Below are 10,455 nucleotides of genomic sequence, written 5' to 3'. Positions count from 1 at the left end.
AGCCCTGGGCTCCCCACAGCTGATGGCCCTGAGTCACCGCCACTAACCGGGCCCTGGCTGCCTGCAGACGCGCTGGGCGTGCCGGGGCCGGGAACAGCCTGTGCCGGGAGCTCCGGCCAGCGCGGGGGTGGGAGCAGCGCCCAGGGACGTGAGCAGGAACACACGGGCGGCAGCTGCATGCGCCCCTCCCCCGCATCCCCCCGGCACCCCCCCCATCCGCCCTGTACACACCCCTCCCCCTCCAAACACCCCCCCTGCAGCCACTCTCCCCCCATACACCACCCTGCCCCCCTCCACCCTGTACACACCCCTCCCCCTCCAAACACCCCCCCTGCAGCCACTCTCCCCCCATCCACTTCCCTGCATACCCTCCTCCATCCACCTGTCTGTACACCCCCCAGCATCCACCCTCCCTCATACACCAATTCCATGCACCATTTTCCCCCCTGCATGCAGGGCCCAGTACACACTGCAACACCCCTCCCCCCACACCGCTCTTGTGCGCATATTGCACCCCCCCATACACCCCTTCTGTACAATCACCAGCTGCATGCACCCCCCCGCATACACTCCTTCTGTACAATCACTAGATGCATACACCCCTTCTGTACATGCACAGCAACCCCCCATACACACACTGCAACACCCCTCCATGCACACTTCCCATACAAACCCATTTCCCATAACTCCCCCCACATGCTTCTCTCCCAGCACCCCCTCTGCAGACTGATGCCCAGAGGGTACCTTCCCCTCCCCCCTCTCCCGCCCCCCTTTCTTTGACTCATTTTATATCTGAGTTGCAGCCCCCCCACCCGAGCAACTCAAGCAGGGCAGAATTCCGAAGGGGGGGGGGGAAGAGAACGCAGGGTGAGCAGGCAGGCAGGTTCCCCCTCCATGCCAGGCTGATGGTGCCAGACCAGACCTGGCCAAGGGATGGACCCCCACTGCCCCCTGGAGAAGAGTGTGTGTGAGGGGGTTACGGGCTTGTGGGGGCTGTGTGCACAGGGTGGCTGTGGGTGCAATCAGGTGTGTGGATGGGGGGCCAGCATGCAGCTGTAGGGCACAAGAGGGACTGTGTACAAAGGCCTGTGCTTATGCCCAGGGCCATGGGCGGAGAGGTGCAGCGGCACCTGTGTGTACCCAGGGCCGTGTGGGTGCGTGGGGTGGCTGCGTACACAGCTGTGGGTGGTAATTCTGCACAGCCCTGTCCAGGCACGCAGGCTGCCGGGCTGCTTCCCAGCCCTCTGGCCCCAGGGGCGGCCCAGCCCTCGTCCTCAGGCCAAAACTGGAACCAGCCGAGCCCAGCCTGGGGAACAGAGCAGGGGGCGGGAGGGCTGGGCCCAGCCCGCGGGAGGGAAGCCGGGAGCTTGGCTAGTGTCTGGGAGCAGCTGGAGAACATGGTGTCCCAGCCAGGAAAGCACATCCAGGTCAGCCTAACCCCTGCAGCACCCATCCCCTCCCTCCACCTTAAAGCCAGCAGTGACCCAGACACAAAAGCACCCCCACTGAACGCCCCCCGCCCAGTACAGCCCTGTGAGCTCATACCCCCTACCCAGCTATCGCTCCTACACCCCCCTGACCCCACTCTGAGCAACGATGTCCCTGGCTCCCTGGCCCCTTTACACAAACAGCTCAGCCCTTAGGAATACCCCCCAGGGAGGCCAGCTCAGGGTGCAGGAAATGGGGCCTTTCCCCTGCAAGGGGCCCTGGCTCCCCTCTGGCCCCAGGGCAGCATCCAGGCGATGCTCCCAGCGGGTGATGAAGTCACAGGCAGATCCCCGCTCGCCTCCTCCAGGCCCAGCACTGGCTGGTGTGGGAGAGGAATGGACGTGTCTGCCTCATGCACCGCTCCCGGCCCACAGTGTCTGGGGCTGACTGGGACAAGGTGCCCCCCATACTATGTACTAGGGCAGGCTGGAGCCCCCAGCACCAGCTGTCAGAGGAAGGGGGTATCAGGACTCCTGGGTGCCCTCCCCCATTCCCAGGGTAGTTAGAGCTCCCTGGGGCAGGGACCAGCCCTCCCCCTGCTTGTACAGTAGCGGCAAGCCAGGCTCTTGGGGGGCACGTAGCACCCCTTGCTGGCACAGCACCAGCCTGAAAGATGACTGGCATGGTGGTGGAGATGCAGAGGCTGGACATGCCTGGAGAGTCCCCTCCACCCCCAAGCAGCAGGGGGCTTGCTTTGGGGGGGGGGGGCAGAGGAGTACATTGCTTATAGCAGGAGCTGGGCCCTGCTCAATGCCCTGCCCCCACCCCCTCCAAGTCCAACACTCCTCAATGCCCCATCCAGCTGCCCCCCCCGGAATCTGGCAACACTGAGCCAGGACCCTCTGGGACCAGGAATCCCTGCTCCTTCCAGCCTGGGGGCAGCTGTGCTGCGAATGGGGGAGGGAGAGAAACCAAGAGCCTGCAAGGGGTGTTACCCCCCCCCCCCCCGAGAACCCCAGGCCCTGCAACTGGCTCCCCTCTAGGGCAGTGACACTGATGTTCTAGGAGACCTGGATTTGCCTCCCCAGAGCTGGACGCACACCAGGGAGCTAGCTAGATGCAGCCAACAGCACCACCTAGTGGTGCAAAGTGCTACAGCACCCACTGGGACCAAGAGACACCTGGGGTCGATCAGAGGTTGAACTGATCCACAGGGCTTGGATGGGACACCCCCCCCCCGACCCCCAGCATGGTTGCCCCGACCCCCCCCCCCCCATATTCAGGATCAGAGACAAGCTGGCTCCTTTTCAAACAAACCCTTTTACTTTAGGTTACAAGCATCCTCCTGGATTCCCCCTGCCCCAAAATATCCCCTTCTGATGGGGGGGGGGGGAGGCAGAGGGAGGGGCACCTTCACAGTAGGCCCGATTCTCCGTAGCTGCCCCCCAGCCCCCGCTCAGTGCTGCTTGGCGAAGTAGTCCTTGCTGTCCTTCACTGTCGGCTTGATGGTGTCGCTCCCGGGTTGCCAGCCTGCTGGGCACACTGGAGAAAGTGGGGGAGGGGGTTAGGAGACCAGAGGCGGGAGCAGGGCATCCCTGCTTTGTATTTCCCCCACCCCCTGCCCTTTGCAGATGGGGAAACTGAGGCAGAGTACAGAAAACCTGGGTTTGATGCCAAGTCCTAGGCTGGTGCTCTAACCGCTGGGCAACCCTTCCCCTCCAGCGTGGAGGTCTGCCCAGGGCTGGATGGAGCAAGCACTGTAGGTGCATGCATGGGGCTCCACCCCACCTCTCCTGCCTGGCATGGGGGTGGGCGTATGCGTGTGTCTCTAACCCTTCCAGAAAAGCCTCCTAGTACAAGCAGAGTCTGCAGCCAGCTGGAAACAGCTGGGGTTGAGCACCCCCCCCCCCACTTTGCCCCCCCCGGAACAAACTCAGACCTGCTGCTCCACCCCACTAGCTGTGGGGCACCCACCCCATCTAGATACACTGCTGCAGCTGGGCCCTGCCTTCCCCCTAACCTGGCCTTGGCCTTTACCCCAGCTCCTCCCCCCCCCCCGAGCTCTCCCCCCCACCAACCCGTGCACAGGCTGGACCCAGCCTCACCTTCCCCATGCGTGTCTGTGTACTGGAACGCCTGCACCAGGCGCAGCACCTCCTCCACCGAGCGCCCCACCGGCAGGTCGTTGACCGTGATCTGGCGCAGGACACCCTTGTTGTCGATGATAAACAGGCCCCTGTGGGGGGAGGAGGGAAAGGGATCACACCCCAATGGGAACCAACAGTGGGGGTGCATAACCCCACCCCGCCCAGCCCAGATAATATCCCAGATCTGTCATGGTGGGGATCCAATGGGATCACAGACCCTGCAGCCTTCCCCACAGGATGTGGGGCACCCCCACCTGACACCTGCATGCTCAGAGCCAGCTGTTGCTTAGTGGAGACCACCTCTCCTGCCCCCCCAGGAGACACACCCAGAGATTCAGTGGGGTGGGGAGTACATCAGCTCCAGAGATAGGAAATCTCTAGCTTCAGTCAGGGCAAGACTGGCTGTGGGGATACCAGAATGACACACCCAGCCTGGCATCCCATGGGGCTCCTTACATCCCCCCCAAAGTATACCCACCCTGGTGATCCCACACACTGCCCCAGCTAGCATCCCGTTCGCCAGACGTACCCACCCTTCACCAGCCATGGGGGTGGGGGTGTCGTTCGACATTAGCTGGCACTGCTGTGAAGTTAAGGGGCAGAAATCCAATGGGGCCCCAAAACCACCACAGGGAGACTGGAGTGGGGACCTCAGCACAAGTGACCACCATTTCCTGCCCCCCCCAGCCAGAGCAGACCCAAGAAGCTCACACACAAGGACTCTCAGTCACCCCCACACACCTGTAGGTGATTCCCTCATCCTCCTTCAGCACCCCATAGTCAGTGGCCATGCTGCGGGTGAGATCCGACAGCAGAGGGATCTTTATGGTGCCCAGCCCCCCATCCTTCCGCGGGGTGTTGACCCTACCGGGAGACAAGGGGGTTAGTCTCATGCTGTGGTATGCCCCCGATCCCAGCCGCAGAGACCCCCACATCTAGATCAGCCCCGAGCACCAGCTCCTGCCCAGGGAATGAGGCCACCTGGCCCCAGTGCATCGGGCACCATCTCCCACCCAGGGGGCCCACGGGGCAGACCTCAGCCTGCAGCAGCATGGCTCACATCCTGGCTCGCAGCATTGGGGGGCTGGGGCAGCTGGTCCTGCCAGACTCCCACAGAGCTGCTAGTGAGGGGGGAATTTCCCCTCCCCCCACAAACCACCAGAAGATAGACACCCAGGTTAGACACTAAATCAAAGGATCTGAGACAATGCTCGGTCTGGGGGGGGGGGAATGCTGATGAGAGCCCTATTGCCCTATGCTGGAAGGGGGTAGGGGAGAAGAGCACCCCCATCCTAGAAGATACATGCCAGTTTAGCCATCCACTCCCCACCCGTTACAGGCCTGTCTCTGGCTGGCCCCAGCCCCCAGTGGCTAGGGGTGATAAGGCTTCTCTCACAGAGGGTGCCCAGATAAAGCCAGTAGGGGCCCACCCTGCCCCACCCCTCTGGGACAGCTGGTAACGTCTGCTGGATTCTAGCCCAGTGTCTTCGCCACAGCAAGGGAGGGATGGACCCCACCCCTGCCCCCCCCGACCAGGGAGCATGGGGCTTTTTGATAGCTTGTGAGGCATCTGTACTGGTCTGTGGGGTGATTCCAACCCCTGGCACCCAGGGGCTCTGACCCCTCCCCTCCCTAGAGGCCTGGTACCAGGTCCAGATGGGTTAAGGGACTAGACAGGCAGTCTTCCCAGCCCCCCGCCCCACTTGCACCACACAGGGTTTGCTCCAGATCTCATGTACCGATTGTATCAGGGCATCCGGGGCAGAGCAAGCCAGCAGTGCCAGGCCTCTTGTGCAGGGGCTGGCAAGATCCTGACTTCACGCCCATCACAAGCAGAGAGGAGAGGGGTGTCTAGGGGGCATTTTGGTCACTGGCCTGGGACACTGTGTCACATGCTGTGGGTCTCGGTCTCCTTCCAGATGGAAACCATGGTTCCTATGCATTAGCCTGGGTTGCAATCATAGCCAGCCCCCCGCCCTCCAGATCTCATTCCCTGCCACCCTGAGCCAGCTACTCCCCACCCCACCCCACCCCACCCCACGGGCCAGATCAGAGATGGGCCCCCCTGACCCTGCCAGTCCCTGCAGCCCAGGGCTGGATCAGAGCTGGCACCCCCTAGAGGGCGGCGAGACCTCGCCCATGTCCCCCTCCCGCACCAGGCCAGGTGGGTGAAGTGCGAGTCCACGGAGGCCCCCAGGACTTCGCAGTGCAGCTTGCGGAAAGCCTCGGCGTGCTCGCTGAAGGCGATGATCTCGGTGGGGCAGACAAAGGTGAAGTCCAGCGGGTAGAAGAACAGCACCACGTACTTGCCTGGGGGGGGGGGGGGGGAACAACCGGTCAGCAGGGGGAGCTGCCATGGGATGGGGTGTCAGGTGGAGCCGTGGGCAGAGACCCTGGGCTTGGCTCCTCCCCAGACCCAGTTGCATGGCTGGAGGTCTTGTTTGCCAGCCAGCTGATCTGGTTACGGGGTCTCCCCCAGGAGGCGCTGGGATTGGTCCCCCTCAAGACCAGGCTCAGCCAATCACAAGCCAGCTGATTGGATTATACACAGCATCCCCCTGCCCCATTTATCTTTTAAAGAGACAGCGCTGCATACTTGCCTGCCCAGAGGCAGGATGGTAAAACTGCAAGGTCCCCCCTCTCCACAGGGGCTTAATCCTGTCCCACAGGGGACCCCCCCCCCCACAGACTTCCTTTAGGGCAGCGGTGGGCAAACTTTTTGGCCTGAGGGCCACATCTGGGTATGGAAATTGTATGGCAGGCCATGAAGGCTCACAAAATTGGGGTTGGGATGTGGGAGGGGATGAGGGCTCTGGAGTGGGGTCAGAAATGAGGAGTTCAGGGTGTGGGAGGAGGCTCCAGGCTGGGGCACAGGGTAAGGGGTTGGGGTGCAGGAGAGTGCTCTGGGCTGGGACTGAGGGGCTCAGAGGGGGATCAGGGCTAAGGCAGGGGGTTGGGGTGTAGGAGAGGGATGGGGTGCAGGCTCCAGGTGGCGCTTACCTCAAGCAGCTCCTGGAAGCTGTGGCATGTCCCTCCGCTGGCTCCTATGCGGAGGCGTGGCCAGGCAGCTCTACACGCTGCCCTGTCCGCAGACACCACCTCAACAGTTCCCATTGACTGCAGTTCCTGGCCAATGGGAGCTGCAGAGCCGGCGCTTGGGGGAGGGGCAGCATATGGAGCCCCCTGGTTGCCCCTAGGCATAGGAGGCGGAGGGGGGGGACATGCTGCTGCTTCCAGGAGTCATGTGGAGCCACAGCACATGCAGAGCAGGGCAAGCCCCGGACCCTGCTCTCCCCAACGGCTGGATTAAAACGTCTGAAGCTCTGGATGTGGCCCCCAGGCCAGGTTTGCCCACCCGTGCCCTAGAGGTGGAGACCCTGTTCCCCATGCAGGCAGACAGTTTCTGGCAGAAGCCCCTGTAGAGTGCCCCCAGTATTTGCTGATGCACAGAACGTTCAGCTAATCCAGTACCAGCAGGGGACGCTGCAGGGAGCAGGGCAGGAGAACTGGCTGTGCGGGGAGCTCCCAGCAGCTCCACTCCCAGTGTCTGGGGAAGCTGTAAATACCTCCCTATTAGCAGAGGCTCAGTTAAGAGCCGTCAGCAGGTTCCTCTCACCTCTGTAGTCACAGAGTTTGATCTCTTTGAAGGCTCCGTCCACCACGGCCATGGCATGGAAGCCTGGGGCTGGCTTGCCAATGTGAGCACTACCAGAAGCCATGTCCTGCAAGAGAAGCCGGGGCTCAGGAGAGGTGGCACCGGTTAGCGGGTCTGGCCAGCAACTGTGAGGAGATTCTCCCGTTCTCTGCAGCAAGCAACGCTGCACGGGGGCAGCTTGGAGCTGGACCAGATGAGCCGGCAGAGGGGCCTTAACTTCCAGGAGGTCCCACTGCACCAGCGCCTGGATTTCTGAGCCAATACCAGCTCCCAGACCAGTGCCAATCTCAACTCCCCCTTCCAGCCCACCCCAATCATCTCCCTCCCAGCACTGATCTACGTGAGCAGACAATCCCAGCTCTGAGCCCCCATTCACAGGAGTGTCACTCACATCCCACGGCTCAGAGCACACTAGCTGTTCTGGGTTGGCACTGGGAATGCTAGACCCAGCGGGCACCGAGTATAACCCAGGGACTGCAAAGCTAATGCAGGATAGAGAGATCTTTTGGGGGAGGGCAAAAGGCTGGCAGCATCTCCTCCCCATGTGGAAACAGGCACAGCTGTGCTGGTGTGAACCCACCCAGCCCACCAATCAGTTACAATTAATCAGCTCACCCCTCTTACGGCTCACATACAGGAGGCTATTTTGCAGACACACAAAGCACTTTTCATCCCCAAAAATCGAGCAAACCAATGACACTAATCAGCGATTCCGCAAACTGGGTCAGTGCAAAGCTGGGGATAAAGAACCCAGGAGTTCTGACTCCTAGCCCCCTAAGCACTAGACCCCTCTCCCCTCCCACAGCTGGGGAAAAAGAACTCAGGAGTTCTGACTCCCAGCACCCCACACAGACAGCATTAAAAGTAACAGTCCTGCTCTCAATCTAGTCTATTTGAACGGGCAAGGAAAGGACCCCCAAAGCTCTCATTATTTGGAGCAGACCTTGGCTAATTTCAACTCAGAGACCTGAAAAATGTATGGCTTCACTGCGGGATGAGGTCGGCTAAACCAACGGGGAAGAGATACAGGCTAGCAAGAATTTTATTGGGTTTTTCTTCTGTGGCTGTACCGCAGCAAGCCCAGGGGGCCCCCACTTGCTTGTGGTGTCTGTTGGTCTGTCATGGTAGCAAGAGCACAGAGCCGTCGCAGGACATGCAACTCTGCTGGGGGGACGGGGACGGTGTCTTTTCGGACAAAAGCCGCCCTACTCGGGGTGGGCAGAATGGCCCCAAAGGATACCAAGCAATAGGGAGTTCCCCCAGTGACACTAGGGCAAAAAAGCGCCCTCTCTCCCTGCATTGTTAGCTGCCACCCCAGAGGCGGCCGCATTGCAAGACAGTTGGCACGGCACCCGGGATTTGCTGTCATGGGGCAAGCTACCTGCCAGCACAAGAGTCTTTAGAGCTGAAAGCAGGTTGTGGTCTAAAGACCTGGGTTCTGTCCCCGGCTGGCCTGGTGAGTTACCTTGGGCAAGTCACTTTCAGTTTCATGCCTTAATTTCCCCTCCTGCCCTTTGTCCTGTAAGCTCCTCAGGGCAGGGACCGCTTCTCACTAAGTGTCTGTGGCGCACCAGACACAACAGGATCTCTGCTACCAGCACAACTATCTTAAAGTCACCTTAGCAGAAGAAGCGGGGCCACCTCCCAGCAAAGAGGGATGTAAAAATAACAGGCCTCCAGCTGCAATTTTCACTAGCCACCTAGTCGCTCGGTTCCCTGCCCCCTTAGAAGCTGCGTTAAACTGGCTTCGCCTAACCGTCCAGAAGCAGGACACGGGGGAAATACACTGGACAAAACCCAAGCACGAATTAAGACCTACAAGCCAAGTCACCTTTGTGCTACCATCTGGAGAGTCCTTAACAGCACAAAGCGAAGGCGAAATGCTCCCACCGCAGGAAGGCGGCTCGTTCACGCACCAGGACAGCAGGGAATTAGACAGCAGCCTAGAATTCACCCTGCTAGGGCCCCACTGATGGATCAGCCCCCCCCATTGTTTCCAGGGGTGCAAGACAGAGATACTCTCCCATAGACAGTTTCTTCCCTATGCAGCCACTTGAGAAAGTTACACATTCCCCAGCTCTCCGCTGTCAAAGTTAACCCACTAGCACCACCCAGGGAAACCCTGATGCACCATTACAGCGGTTGGCACCTGCTGGAAGAAGTCAGGAGCTGGCACGTAAGTGAAGGCAAGAGAGTGGCCCAGGGCAATTCAGGATCTACCCCCTCGCCCCCGCCCCACAGTTGCTTTCAAAGCCACAAAGGATGGAGCTGCTAGGGCACGCGAGACAGTGAAGCACCGAGGCTGCAACCTAGGTCAGGGCCCCCCAAAAAACAGCAGCAGCTTTGAAAATAAAAAGGCAGCAGAGACTGGGGGGGGGATGAGGAGGACGAAAGGTCCCTTTAGCATTGCCAGGCCCTGGCTCGAAACAATACCCTGCCTGGCTCCTCCCGCAGGATTTGCAAGAGGGCTAAAGGAACCCCAGAGCCTACATCTACTGCCGAAGGCAGCGATTCCGGGGGGGCTCTGTAACCTTCCCCACCCGAGGTCTGCTTCCGAGCAGCCACTTTGCAAAAGAGAAGCTCCCTCCTGCATGCAGCTGCTCCAGGCCCCAGGGCTGGAAATGCCCCCCAGCTCCCGGGCCCACAAAAGCAAACCCGGCCTGCAATGCACAACCAGAAGCGTGCAACACAAAAACACCCACCTCGTCGCTGTGCGCTACCACAGCACAAAGCACCCTCAACCTCCGCGGCGCCTGCGCAGCTAGCCTGCAGCCGGGTCTTATAGCCACCCCCTCCACGCCCCCCTCCGGGCTGGGCTGGTGCATTTGGAGCAGAGAGAGGAGGGAGGTGAAGACGAGAGAGATAAAACCAGGGGTGTGGCAGGGATTAGACCTCCAAGGGGACTCCCCGCATTGCACGTGGAGGGCGAGGTTCGGGGGGGGCCCTCAGCATTGCACAAAGGTGGGCGGGGTTATGGTCTCTCTCTGCGTTGCATAGAGGGGGGACAGGGCCATGTATGGGGCCCCCTGCGTTGCAGACGGGGTCGGGGTTATGGGCCCCCCCAGCATTGCACATAGGGGGTGGGGCTAACACTCCTGTGCTCCCCGCTACCGTGCAGGCGAGGTGGGGTTGCAATGCTGCCCTGGAGGGACCCCACAGCCCAGGAGGGGGAGGCTCCCTAGGGGTCTGGGGCCAAACTCTGGACTGAGCTGGGTTTATTTATTT

At 60.9% G+C, this 10,455-nt stretch overlaps 1 protein-coding gene across 1 annotated transcript; it reads right to left on the bottom strand.

Moving 5' to 3' along the window:
* Positions 1–2,729: 2,729 nt before the first annotated feature.
* PRDX2 (peroxiredoxin 2) lies at positions 2,730–10,170 on the bottom strand. The gene is made up of 6 exons (XM_038379207.2): positions 9,933–10,170; positions 7,192–7,297; positions 5,732–5,885; positions 4,317–4,439; positions 3,534–3,664; positions 2,730–2,970 (listed from the first exon to the last, which is right to left on the bottom strand). The coding sequence occupies exons 1-6, from the start codon at positions 10,053–10,055 to the stop codon at positions 2,885–2,887; spliced, it is 723 nt and encodes a 240-aa protein (XP_038235135.1). The 5' UTR covers positions 10,056–10,170; the 3' UTR covers positions 2,730–2,884.
* Between the last annotated feature and the right edge of the window lie 285 nt (positions 10,171–10,455).

The sequence above is a fragment of the Dermochelys coriacea genome, chromosome 20 (genome assembly GCF_009764565.3).
Source record: "Dermochelys coriacea isolate rDerCor1 chromosome 20, rDerCor1.pri.v4, whole genome shotgun sequence".
NCBI classification, from domain to species: domain Eukaryota; kingdom Metazoa; phylum Chordata; order Testudines; family Dermochelyidae; genus Dermochelys; species Dermochelys coriacea.
Note: the sequence above shows the minus strand (reverse complement) of the source record. Positions and strands in the feature narration are given on the sequence as shown.

Coding starts and splice junctions, on each gene's coding strand:
- PRDX2 (XM_038379207.2), bottom strand. CDS start 10,055: ATGCACCAGCCCAGCCCGGAGGGGGGCGTGGAGGGGGTGGCTATAAGA. Junction 5,886..7,191: donor CAAACTCTGTGACTACAGAG/GTGAGAGGAACC, acceptor CCCCCCCCCCAG/GCAAGTACGTGGTGCTGTTC. Junction 3,665..4,316: donor GATGAGGGAATCACCTACAG/GTGTGTGGGGGT, acceptor CTCCCCCCACAG/GGGCCTGTTTATCATCGACA.